The sequence below is a fragment of the Bactrocera oleae genome, chromosome 4, assembly GCF_042242935.1.
Source record: "Bactrocera oleae isolate idBacOlea1 chromosome 4, idBacOlea1, whole genome shotgun sequence".
NCBI classification, from domain to species: domain Eukaryota; kingdom Metazoa; phylum Arthropoda; class Insecta; order Diptera; family Tephritidae; genus Bactrocera; species Bactrocera oleae.
Genome location: NC_091538.1, coordinates 33,617,314 through 33,631,610, shown reverse-complemented (window position 1 = coordinate 33,631,610; position 14,297 = coordinate 33,617,314). Strand labels below are relative to the sequence as shown.

Here is a 14,297-nt window from a genome sequence, read left to right as displayed (position 1 = left end):
CTAAGCCGGGACTATCCCGTATGGTCCCGGCGATTTATAAGGCTTGAAGCTGCTTATCGCTCAATAAAAATTACTATCTGTCTACAGGAGGGGACTCTGCTACCACTTTACTCTCCAGTGCATGCTCAAATGTGTGGTTCTCGGAACTATATGAAAAGTGAGTATCCATTAGCAGGGCTAGAGTCTCTTTACTGTATACCGTCCAGCTTTGGTCTCGCTTCTGAAGGTATACAATGTTATGTTTCGAAATTTAATTGCTTCCTCCAATCTTTTTACATGTTCTTAAGTAAGGGGGCCTAATTCTTCCCCTACTGCGTGTTATTGGACAAGCCACCTCTAGTGCTTGTCAACAAGAATCTGTAAACTGTTTAACGAGGATGACTAGGTCCTCTTTGTTATCTCGTTGAAAAGGCGGAATCATTGGAATACGCTTTTTTAGTTTCAGCAGGTGCATCTGCCAGTTCGTTTTCCTATGATTCCTAAATAACTCTACCCTATTTACATTCTCTTCAATTATACACTCAATGTAGCGGTGATCTGAGAAGGAGTGTTCCTGCAGTACTCTCCAGTGGGGAAATTTATATACCAGTTCTTCCGACATAAGTGTTATGTCTAATACTTTCTGTCGGTTTCTAGTCATAAATGTTGGCGTACTGCATTATTGCATAACAAAAGCTTATTTCCTAGTAAGCTATTTTCCCTTTCGTTGATGTCAGTAATGCTCCATAGTGTGTGGTGTGCGTTGTAGTCGCACCCAGGTATAATCGAGCACTTGGATGCTTCGCAGTCTCGTTCCAGCTCTTTATTCATCTGCGTTGGTACTGCTACCTCGTCATACGGCATGTAGCATGACGCCGGACGGTATTTATTTCCGCCCATCTCCCAGCTTACGGCTATTGTGTCGTTATTACTATAACTGTGTAGTAAAAAGACATTTAGCTTCTTAGTAGACAATATACATGTCCTAGCCTTACCTACGCCGCTTGCCATATATAAATTATACTCCGGTGTCTTCAGACCGCATATACGCCCAGTGTATAGTTTAGAGAGTCTGTCTGCGAGCTCAGACCCCGAAGTACACTTACCTTGCTCTGTGCTCTCCACGTCACTCGAGGACTCTATTGGATCTTCCTCGACTTCACATTCCGAATTCGACGCCTGCATGAGCGTCTGACTTGTAGGCCATTGCCTTCACCTTTGTGAACCCGTAGTTGATCTCTGCGTCACTTTTCTTAGTAACAACAGTTTCGTCTCCACAACAGATTCCGCTGCGGGGTCATCGAAGGCCTTGACAAACCCCTATCCCCCAGTTGGCAAATTCGTCTTACAGGCTCTGATGAGCAGCATTATCTGGTCCGGCTGCGATGGTGTAGTCGGGATCCATACCCTTGCCCTCGGTCGGGATGGGATACTAGACTGGCTCCGGGGTAGATCTCAACCACCTTAGCTATTGCGGCCTTATAAAGCTGGACCGATCTCTCATCGTTACATGCTATCATCTTGATCTGGTCCTGATACCATCCGGCATCCGTATATGACGGGGGCGGACCTGGCTTAGTAGCACCTCCAACGCTACTTTCGTCAGTGCGACTTGCATCCACTTCCGTTGGGCTCAGCTGACTTTTGTCTCTTAGCCGTCACTGCCGGCGCTTCTATCTTAAAATTAGACAAGACAGCTCTCGCGCAATTAATGGGTTCCTGGAGCTCTTTTGTGAGCTCCTCATTATTTGGTGATTGCAGCTCCACCTTTCTCAGCAGGTATGCAGCGCGTTGCTTCTATGTATATTTTGCCTTCTTTGGGTCTTCAATCTTAAAGGTAGGCTCTCTGGCTGACGCACTACCGGCTGCATTACTTTTGGCATCTCCTGCCTTCCCCTGCTTAGCAGCCCAGCCTCGGCTACAGGGGTTGGTATGGGCTGCCTCCGGCGCTGTTGCTTTATTGGAGCCAGCTTTGGTTTCTGCTGACTTAATAGTGCTTGCCTTTGCTCCAGGACCAAGCTTCGCTCCTGTCCTCGCCTCGGCGAACAACTCGCTCCCTCCAACCTTTTTACAGGTGACTGTGTGTTCGTCCACCCAAGAGATACCTTGAGTAAAAATTTTAAAAACGCAATGAAACTTAGTACACGGGTTTTTGGGCATCCAAGGAAAGTTGGCGTTTTAGATGGGTGGAATTGGACCCGTGCTAGAACTAACTTCTAAATTAAGATAAAAAATTGCAATTTGGTACAGGGAATTTTAGTAGGAGGGGTATCCGGAGCATGAAAATTTTAAAAAAGTTACACGTAAATTATAAACTACTAAAGCTACTTATATCAAATAAATTTTCGGAGGGAGAATACCACCAGCGCGTACTCAGATAGTGTAAAAACAAGTGAAATCGGATGATAACCTCGTCCACCCCCCATATAACGATTATTTTGAAAACTAATGGAAAGACTTCAAAGGAATCGCTGCAAAATTGGATAATGGGTGTACCATTGCTCACCTTTAGGTGAAATCCCATATATCAGGAACGACTTATTCAAATGCTCAATCAAATTTGGTGCATAATATTATCTTGCTATTCCTACATAAGTATGTTAAATTGTGAAAGTGGATGAAATCGGACTACAATAACGTCTAATTTTAATGTACCACAATTTTTAATTCCTCATGATTCCTTAGCGGTAGAAAAAAACCTTCTTAAAGTAATTTGGATGAATGCTGTTGCATTGACAGTTCTTGACCCGATAAATATCCGGGTCCGTTCCGATTACGTACGAACCGACTGTCGTGGGAACGGTAAAACGAGAACGATACAGAGTATAAAATGCTCGGTTATAATGGCTTTATTAAAATATTGTTTTTATTTATACATTGATAAAATGATATGTAAATTATTATTCAATTTATTAGATTTAAACTTTTTTATATTTCAAGAATTTATCTTTGATTAAACCACTGTACTATTTCGATTATACTTGTATGTTCATTATGCATACTTTGTGTACTTATTTCTATACTTATATCTCTTTGAACACTTAACATTTTTTTAGATTCAAATAATATACATGCATATACATTTGCAATTATCATATTGATATTCATCCAAACGTTTATTTAGGTGGAAATGATGGATTTGCCAAGCGGAGACTGGCGCACGGTTCACGCTGGAATTAGGAGTTGCTCTTGCGTTATTGACGGATTAGAACCATTCCGCGACTACCGACTACGAGTTCGAGTTGAGAATAAATATGGTGTAAGCGACCCCAGCCCATACTTGCAAACATATAGGTAATTATCCATAGTTCATATTCCGTTACTTAAGATATGATCATTTTTACCAGCGAATAACTTCTGTTAAGCATATGACAATAGTATCAATTTTGAACTAAATGATTAACTTCATTTACGAAATGATTATTCATGATATCAAGTTAAATTTAGTGAATCGTTCCATGCAGTTAGTTGTAAGCATTACATAGAGTCAGAGCTAAAAAGATTTTGAGCGTCATTTGCGCAAACGATGTGAAAAAGTAAAAAAACATATCATACAGTTGCGTGTATCATTTATCTCAAAGCTTAAAAATTAATGCACAATCACACAAAAGACCGAATATTGCCTAAAGTATTATTAGAATTCGCTTCAACTTTCAACAGTGCAACTTTCACCGATAAACAAATTTCGTACGGAAGCTTTTCTTCCAGTCATTGATGCGTTGTTTAGCGTACTTGAAATAAAAAGTTCCGCTTCTTTGAAATAACATAAGCAGTCGACAAATTTGAACTGCTACTACGCCCACTTTACGATATAACAGAAAGAATGCTGATATCAGAGAACGTAAAATACAGAGGAGGTCCAACTACGGACCAGCGTGTGAATTGTCAAAACCTAACAAAATGCGATGAGCGTGTTTCACCACAGTCGGCTCGGAAGGAGAAATTTTAACAGTGGCGAGTGAACAGAGCTGAGCAATGTATGAAAATTATGCTCAGAAGTTTGCATTGATATTACAGCCGCATGTTAGCTTATATTTTTATACGTTTATATGCAATCATATTCATAGATATGAAATTCCTTTTCTGAATATCTATGATATCATGAAAAATGTATTACATTTTAGTTAAAATATATTACTTCAAAGGAATATTTGCAGTTGCTTTTTAAATATTGCTTATGTTTGATATTATGAAATGCTTTCATATAAGTACATATGTATGCATATGTATATATCTGCTATGTTTTACTATCTACATACATACATAAGTATATAACACACTAACATAATATCTTAATATATTTAAATAGTAATATATGCCAATCACACCTTTCATGATTTAAAGCTTACATACATACATATGTATGTACTTATGTAAATACAATTCAAATTCAAATCAAGTTATTATCATTTATCAGTAATAACATTTGCGCGCACTGCTCTATATGTACATACATACATATGTGCTTATGACATTGCTACACAAATAATGGATACACAAACCTACATTCATATATTCGTAAATATGTCACTCGCAAAAACTACAAACTTGTTCTACAAAAACAACAATCGTCACAAGTCAATATGTCAGCCAAATATGCGAAGCCCAAATTTATAGTAAATCACACAACAACAACATTTTCATTCATGAACGCAGGCGTACTTTTAACAAGCAACCTCGCTTCATTCATAAAAACAGACAACCTCTCATCTCCGCGAGCATGCGTTTGCCAACAAGCTTCTTTTCGCGACGATGGCAAAAGCTAAAAATCATAAATTGAACAAATTTCTGATATTCCCTCTGAAAGGGAAAACTTGCAACCACGCAAGCCCACAAAACACAGAAAAAATTGACAAAACTGGCAACAAAGCTTTTGTCGATTTAAAATATTTTACAATTTTAAAATATTTTTCCGTGTCTCACAAAAATCTGCGTCAATATGTATGCATGCTCATATATAAACATACGTATTTACGATCATTAGTGGGCAAAGCTGTTAGAGCGGCAAGGGAAGCGGTGACAATCGGCGGCCGTTCGTTAATATTTTTTCGGCACAGCTCAGCCCTTCGACACAGTGACTCTTTGACAAGAAAACAAAAAACGTGAGCTTCGGCCATTGGTTGTCTAGGGCAACGGAGATTTCGCATTAAACAATGAGTGTACATACTTACACACATATGTTGCATGTAGACAAATTAATAATTATAAAGGGTACTTCCATATTTGTTTACATGCACACATAATTATACATATATAATGTATAAGAATATTTGCGACCGCTTGGTCTTTTCTTATGGGGTTATGTCAAGCAAGAGGTGTACAAAATCAAACCCAGAAATCTGACTGAACTGAAGCGGTCCATTAAATAGATAATTGAGGCAATCCCGAATTAGGTGTCGCATATGCGTGGTTGAGTATGGAAAAATAATTAATTGTTTAAATAAAATAAAATTTTCTATACAATAACAAAATTAAATGTAACGCATTGACTAAAAAGAAATTTATTGCGGTTTAATTTTGTAGCACGATTCGTTAGCCACCCTGTATAGGCAGAATATCTTCAAATTATATGAAAAGTCGTTTGCGCATTGTAAATATACGAATCTGTAAGCGTACATTTCTTAACATTGAAATTAGCATTATTTTTCTCAATTAACATTGAAAATGCTCAATTCTGCTATTTTTCAGTCCCCTGATGTTAATTGTGGACATTTGGTGAAACACGCTCATCGTTTTCAGTACCCCTTCCAAATGTGGTGAAACACGCTCATCTTTTTCAGTTCCCCTGCGAAGCATGAAATATTTTGCCAATGGCCGCACTGTGAACCTTCTCTATGATATACGTTCTCTGCTGATATATTGCAATTGTGATCCGAAAAGGGAAGAAATCGACCCATACTTTCTATTTTATACGTATAAGTTGCCTGTGTGTTTTCGATTGATTGGATAAAATTAGTCAAGTAGATACTGGGATATGTACATTTATGATTTCATCTAAAGATGGGCGGTGCCACGCCCACTGTTCAATCTTAATACAGAGTCCTCCACATATATATAGGTATATATATATACAGTGAGTTATCGCACTTCTAGTAGCTTTCAACCTAACCGTTCTATGGGGTGTGGGCACCTCAAGGGTCTAAAGCTCAGAACATATTTGTTAACGAGGGTATATCTATAGCTTTCGAAACCATTGTATTAACATAAAGACTAAAATTAAGTTTAGGGTTCATAATAACTCCCGAATTAATAAATTTAAATGTGTGCTTTTGACTATAGTTTTTTATTATATAGGGAGAGGGTTACTCAGATTTGCGATAAAAGCATATGGTCTTACATATTTTAGATTCAGTAACATATCATTTCTTTCACACCAAGTAACCAAATTGATATGAAAAGGTTTATAATGTCGGCGTATATATGGTTATAAAATCTATTACAAGAGAAATGTTCGTAATAAATAGCAAGAGCAGAATCGGATAAACGTTGTAAAATAACAAAAAAGTCATTAATTTAATCTTAAAGATAATTAAATAACACACGTTAAATGAATTTTGGTCGAAAACCAAGAAACCAAGTAATTGCACGATAACTGAGTGATTTACATTAAGCTTTGCTAAACTTAGCATGCATATTCTCCTAAAACTTGTTCATGTAAATCAATAAAAGATTTGTAATCTGTTGCAAAAAACTGCAGAACATAAAATTATGTGGAATTCAATGGAGCGTGCAATCGCTCTAATTGCAATTTCTGTTGAATTATGGTCTGCACTCGCATTAATTTGGAAATCATATATCAGCATTTTACCATATTACTATGTGGGAAATTGGACAATTTTGACGTTACCCTTTTCTTCTACAATTTCAGCTGGTCCTCAAGCAGGCGTCAAAAGTATGTCAAATTACGTGATTCAAATAGTTTCTTATTTTCATCCTACTCAACTTCATTTGTGAGCAAAGAATTAATAATTTTTGATCTTGCCCATTGTATTGCGTATCTAATATTATTGCGCGTCTGAGTGGTTTGTAATTTCGACGAATCCGTTTTAGTGGTTTTGTCCAGACCAAAAAAATTTAAATAGACTTTTCCTAGTTACTAAATGTATAGAGTAGTTATCTTCATAAAATTGTCTGTTCAGAATATCGAATCGTTTATGTATGTTCCCGCTTTGTTTTTAGGCATATCATGATTTCGGTGTTCAGTCTGACCATTGGCTGTACTTTTTTATGGTGGAGTTTTGAAAGCTGAATATTCAATTGATCACTGAGCATGAAAGTAATAGAAGCTGAATTAAACGATTTTTATACTCTCGCAACTTGTTGCTACAGAGTATAATAGTTTTGTTTTATACTCTCGCAACTTGTTGCTAAAGAGTATAATAGTTTAGTTCACCTAACGGTTGTTTGTATCACCTACAACTAATCGAGTTAGATATAGGTTTATGTATATATAAATGATCAGAATGAAAAGACGGGTTGAAATCCGGGTAACTGTCTGTCCGTCCGTCCGTCTGTGCAAGCTGTAACTTGAGTAAAAATTGAGATATCTTTTTAAAACTTGGTACACATGTTTCTTGGTACCGTAAGACGGTTGGTATTGCAGATGGGCGTAATTGGATCACTGCCACGCCCACAAAACGCCATTAATCAAACACAAATAAATTGCCATAACTAAGCTCTACAACAAGATACAAGACTCTTATTTGGTATATCTGCAGTTTAAATTTTTTTAAGGTTTGCGTGGTCCCGCCCCCTAATAAGTTTAATGTGCATATCTTCTATACAACTGAAGCTATAAGAACAAAATTTACTGGGACCAAATGTTTTTATCATCTCTATCTCTAACGGTGTGAAAATAGGTTAAATCGGGTGACAACCACGCCTATTTCCCATATAACATCATTTTAAAGTCCATCTGAATTTTTTCACTTTCCAGTATGCAAATCAAGCAACAATGATTATATCGTCGTAAAGATTCGCGTGAATAATACGTTTAAAGTATGCCACCTTGTGAACAAAAATTATCTAAATTGAACCGAAACTGTTCAAGCCCCTAGGTACTGAATATGTGGACCCCAGTTGACTTTTTATCGAAAATATGGGTCAACATAGAACAAAGCGGCAAGATCCACAAAGAAATCTAAAACGAGTATACCATTTGTCTTTGCGAGAGTATTAAATGTTCGTTTACATCCGAACTTAGCGCTTCCATACTTATTTATTATCCATTCTCTCAAATTAGTTTATTAGTGCTATATTAGTTTACTTCATTTTGGAAAAGTAAAAGTTATCGCTTCGCTATGCTCTTTTATGAAGTTGAAGAAGTGCTCAACTGCTGTAACAAGGTCTTCAACTTGAGGTTAATCTAGATTTGATATTCTTAAAATTTAAGGGGTAGGTAGGTAAGAGTGCAACCCCTTTGGGCTCAATTAGCGCTAGATGCGCCATTTTGATACTAGGTATTATATAATTACTTTCATCCGATTATTACGCATTCAGGTATATTTTTAGAACAATAGTAAGGTTTTCGGCAGTCAAGTCTGGCTGTGTTATTACGTATCTATGGAAGGTCGCATGTGGGATACTAAAAACGTAATCTGTAAAATTTCCCTTTAAAAATATCTGATTTTAATGTGTTCCTCAATGCTAGGTGTGAATACGACTTATACAGAATTAATTGATTCTTGATAACGCATCAACCCCACTATTCTCTTGCCTGGTTTGTAAATTAGTTTCTGATTGTATTATTCTAAGTAAAGTAAGCGCTAATTGAGCCCGTAGGGACGACACTCTTACCTACCTACCTCTTTATTCTAATTAAATAAGATCTTTTGACTTAAGTGTTCTCATTTCACATTATTGCTAACCTCTTTTTTTCTATTGCATAATTTTCTTACACTTTGGAAAAGGTTCTTGAAAAAAGAATATCCCTTTAATATTTTAAGATCACACGGCTTCCGCTGCGAAGTTTGAAGCCTCCGTGGTTAACTGGAATCCCTTATTATAATCGGAGTATTAGAGTATTACTTCTTCAGACACTAGTGCACTTCTTTATTAAAATCATTTGCCTTTTTGGCGTATCTTCTTTTGAACACGCGTCCATTATCGTTTCTTCAAAATGAGCTAACTGGTTTGACTTAGCGAAGTCTTTAATAAAACGCCTATATTAACTGCCTAGACCAAGAAATTATCGAAGTTCTTTTAATGAGTTTGGTTGAGCGTAATTGGCTATAGCTAAAACTTTATTGGGATGCTTTTACTGGATAAGGCAAAACTTAATAATTCTACCATAGTTTTGAAGAATTCGCATTTGTTCAAGTGACATTAAATGTTGGCATTCTGTAAGGTTTGAAAATTCTTCCTGAGATTTTTGTGTGCGGCTCACCATTTTTTTTAGAGATAGAGTCTTAAAAACTCATAGGAAACACAAAGGAAACTTTAGGACCGGAAATATTTTCCAGTCGTATTTGTTTTAATCTCCGTCATAACATTTACTATTTCGTCCAAATCATTTCTCAGTGCGTATGTTAAGTGATCTGTCCCTGAATGATGCTGTTGCATCATAAGTCTATTCCTTATTTGAGATATGAATATTTCTTTTAAAGGGTTACATGTGTTTCCTCGAACAAAAAACGACCTTTTTTCAATATATATATGTATATATATATTTTATTCAAACCTTTTATTATTCCAATGCTTCTTATTTTACAAAGATTTTGTGAAGTGTTCAAATGGAAATATTCAAAACTCGGTCGAGGTCATTTCCGGCTCTGAAAAAGGGTGCTTCCGAGTTGACATGTTCATGAGCATAATTTAATTTAATGTCAAAAGTAAATACAATTAGCTTTAACATTTTCATAATCCTAATACACTCAATATAGTGATTTCCTAATGCCCAGTTGACTTTAATTGTTAAAGTTGGAAAATTCGATATTTCAATGAAAATTTCCACCATATCGTGAAACCGATATAGGAATGCTAGTGCGTGAGTTAGGATGTAGGGTGCGCGTAAACTACTTTGATTAGTTATTGTGACCGCAATCATAGCAAGTATGAGTAATCTTATACCATGTTCCAACCGACACTTAATCACTTAGGCTGTTGAGTAGATTATCTCTCTAATCTACTGGATTTAGTCAGATTTCGCCATTAAAAAATTATACTTGTTAATCTTGTCACCGAGGAGACTTAAAGCTTATCTACTCGAAATCTCCCTGTCCGGCTCTGTTTAGCGCCATCTGTTTGCCTGTAATGAAATTAATCAAAGCTGATTTATACACTACAAAGAGAGAAAAAAATTTAAACAAACAAATAAATAGAATTTTAATTATTGGCGTTTAAAGATGTGATTGTCCAATACAGCTGTTTTATAAATCTCCAACGGCAGTAAGGACAATCTACATAAATGAATAGAATCATTCAAAATTTTTAGTAGAAACATGGTATTAACGAGATTGATGCCATGAATATGAAGTACGTAAATCTTTATTTAGCATGATAGCAAAAACATGCGAATAGGTTTTGTTAAGAAAAGTGTATATTAATAGTTTATGTAAGTCATCCATATAATTGTTGAACTGCGAAAGCACTTAAACTTAAAAGGTAAAAATTTCTAAAGAATATCGTAAGACTTATTCATGACATACATTAGTATTGTATATATATATACAATATATGTATATATATATAAACAATATATATATATATAATATATTGATGTTATTTCAGACAACATTTACAATTCCTCTAAATACATTTTACATGTACTTGCAGGCAAAAAATAGTTCCAGAGGAAAAGAAAAAATACACTTATTTGGCTCCTGGTGTCGACTTTAGACCAGAGACGTCGCCTTATTTCCCCAAAGATTTTGATATTGAACGACCACCTCATGATGGACTTGCACAAGCGCCACAGTAAGCATATTAAATAATAATGATAATACAGGATATAGATTAAAGAGTATTTAAATGTTATATTGTTTTTTAAGGTTTTTATGAATAGCAACCAATTTCAAATTATTTATAATACTGCTTTTATAACATATGTGCATTTTTTTCATATTAACACATTCAAACTTACATATGTTATATGGTTTCAGCTTTAAACAGCTAGATACCGAAATATCGATGTTGTAAAGTCAAATAGATGCTAATTCTAAGAATTTATTCTAAACTTTGAAGTCATACTTCTAATATTGATGATATCATCACTAAAATAATTATATCGTGTCTCATGAAACGTATATTAAAACAAGTAAGGAAGGGCTAAGTTCGGATGTAACCGAACATTTTATACTCTCGCAAAGTCAAATGGTATACTCGTTTGAGATTTCTTTGTGGATTGACTGATATTTTCGGTAGAAGGTCAACTATAGGCACTGGGGTCCACATATTTAGTACTTAGGGGTTTGAACAGTTTTGGTTCGATTTAGACAATTTTTGGCCGCAAGGTGGCATACTTTAATTGCATTATTCACGCAAAGTTTTACCCCGATATAATCATTGTTACCTGATTTGCATAGTGGAAAGTGAAAGAATCAGATGGAATTAAAAATGGTGTTACATGGGAAGTAAGCGTGGTTGTAGACCGATTTCGCCCATTTTCGCACTATGACATAGAAACATGAAAAGAACGTTATGCACCGAATTTGGTTGAAATCGGTTGAGCAGATCTCAAGATATGGGTTTTCACCTAAAAGTGGGCTGTGCCACGCCCATTGTCTAATTTTGAACGCGGTTCCTATAAAGCCAATTAATACCATCTCAGAGATAAAATTTAATGTCTCTGGCGTGTTTAGTGCTTGATTTATCGCGCTTTTAGTAGTTTTTAACAGCACCGTTATATGGGGAGTGGGCGGAGTTGCCACCCGATTTCAACTATTTTCACACCGTCAATAGAAGTGCTAAAAACATTTGCTTTCAGTGACTTTTATTATTATAACATTAGCGGTTTAGGAGATATGCACATTAAACCTATTAGAGGCGGGACCACGCCCACTTTAAAAAAATTTAACTGCAGATGCCCCTCCTTAATGTGATCCTGTGTACCAAATAACAGTCTTGTATCTTATTGCGGAGCTTAGTTATGGCAAGTTATTTGTTTTTGAATAATGGCGTTTTGTGGGCGTGGCAGTGGTCCGGTTACGCCCATCTGCAATACCAACCGTCTCACGGTACCATGAAACATGTCTACCAAGTTTCATAAAGATATCTCAATTTTTACTCAAGTTAGAGCTTGCACGGACGGACGGACGGACAGACGGACGGACGGACAGACAGTCACCCGGATTTCAACTCGTCTCTTCATCCTGATCATTTATATATATATAACCCTATATCTAACTCGATTAGTTTTAGGTGATACAAACAACCGTTAGGTGAACAAAACTATTATACTCTGTAGCAATATGTTGCGAGAGTATAAAAATAAATGCCAAATAATGTTCTTTCTAATAATAATAAGAATTCCCCATTAAATTTAAATTTTTTATGGTTTGGTTTTTTAAGTAGGGAACCTCGAAATGGTTCACCCTTAATATTAGTTAATTTTGCTAAGATATCTTACATATCGACGAAAATATACGGTATACAGCCAACCCGAAATTAAAACTTTTATATTAGATATATGGAAGATATGGTGAACCCCGATTTCATCTATTTTTGGCATTATTACATATAATTAACAGAAAAGAATGCTTTTTGCTCGTTTCATTAAGATACCTCACATATAATCGTCTAGTAGATGTCTGAAAATCCTAATATTAGTTAGATCGTGTCTAGGGCAAGTTTTCACCCGATTTTTTCTATTTTAGTTTCTGCCTAATCGCTATTGCACCGTTATTAGAAAACCACGCTAACTTAATTGGAGAGATTTGAGATAACTCACATATTTTCCGATATATGCGATATAAAGCCGGAAGTTCGAAAATCTTTCTTTTAGGTATATGGGGACTAAAATAATTATTTATCCGATTCCACCCATTTCTAACATAGCGGTTGCATTTTTCCGAAAAGGTAGATGTCGCACGGTGCCATATCAGGTGAATACGGGGAGTGGTTGATTGTTAAAATGTGATTTTTGGTCAAATAATCGGCCTCAAGCGTCGATTGATGAGACGGCGCATATCGTTCAGCAAACGCCAACTTCCATCTTCGCGATATTCGGGCCGAACACGAATACGGCGCACCAAACGCTTTAAAACTCCAAGGTAGAATACCGCATTAACGTTTTGGCCGGGTGGAACGAATTCTTTATGGACAATACCTTTGGAATCATAAAAACAAATCAGCATTGACTTTTCCAGGCGCGATTTTTTGGGTTTCGGCTCATTTCTCATTTATGTCCTCACGACCACTTTGAAAACGTTGAAACCACTCGTGCACTCTGCTACGGGATAGGCAATCATCGCCATAAACTGGTTTCATCAATTGAAACGTTTCGGTAAAAGTTTTACCAATTTTGAAAGAAAATTTAATGTTGGCTCTTTGTTCGAAGCTCATTTTCGCACCGATGACATAAACATACTGACACTTAAATCGCAATAACTTCACTTCCAATAGATGAAATGTCATGAAATTTTTACTGGATCTTATCGACATAAAGGACAGCAGATTCTAACGCACTAGTCAACATATAGATGGCACCACTAGAGTTTACTTTTTTACTGTTTACTTTGGAACGCTCCTTGTAGTAATATTAGCTGCCAAATTTGGTCCTGAGATATGGGTTTCCACGGTCCCATCGAAACATTTGACAATGGTTTCTATTAAGCCCTATCGTACCATTTCGGGTGTAAAATTTTAAGTCTATGGCACATTTCTTTATTGATTTATTGCATTTTAGTACTTTTTAACAAAACTGGTATATGGGGAGTGGGCGGGATTATATTCCGAATTTCACAGCGTGGGTAGGAACGCCAAAATGATTTGCCCAAAACGAATTTAGTTAGTATAGTTTGAATGGTTTAGGAGATATGCGCATTAAACTGATTAGAGGGCGTGGCAATGGTCCGCTTCCGCCCATCTGCAATACCAACCCTTCATGGGTACCACGGGATACTCAAGTTATCGATTTCACAGACGAACGGACAGGCATACACTCACTCGGAATTCAATTCGTCTCGTTATTCTGATCATTGATATACATATATATCTCCATATCTAACGCGATTCTTTTTTTGTGATACAAACAACCGTTAGGTAAACAAAACTATTATTCTCGGTAGCAACATGTTGTAAGAGTATAAAAATTTGCGGAAGAATTCAACATTACTTATTCGACGAAATCGTGAATGGATAGTAATGAATTTTGGTATTTT

General features: G+C 36.1%; 1 protein-coding gene across 8 annotated transcripts in view; it reads left to right on the top strand.

Annotated features, from left to right (window-relative positions):
* The window catches only part of Obsc (Obscurin), a 358,871-nt gene that overhangs the window by 306,504 nt on the left and 38,070 nt on the right, over window positions 1-14,297 (top strand). For all 8 annotated transcript variants that reach the window (XM_070108137.1, XM_070108138.1, XM_070108141.1 and 5 more), the window contains 2 exons: window positions 3,104-3,273; window positions 10,753-10,893. In XM_070108137.1, the coding sequence (XP_069964238.1) occupies window positions 3,104-3,273; window positions 10,753-10,893 (311 nt within the window). The remainder of the gene's footprint in view (window positions 1-3,103; window positions 3,274-10,752; window positions 10,894-14,297) is intronic.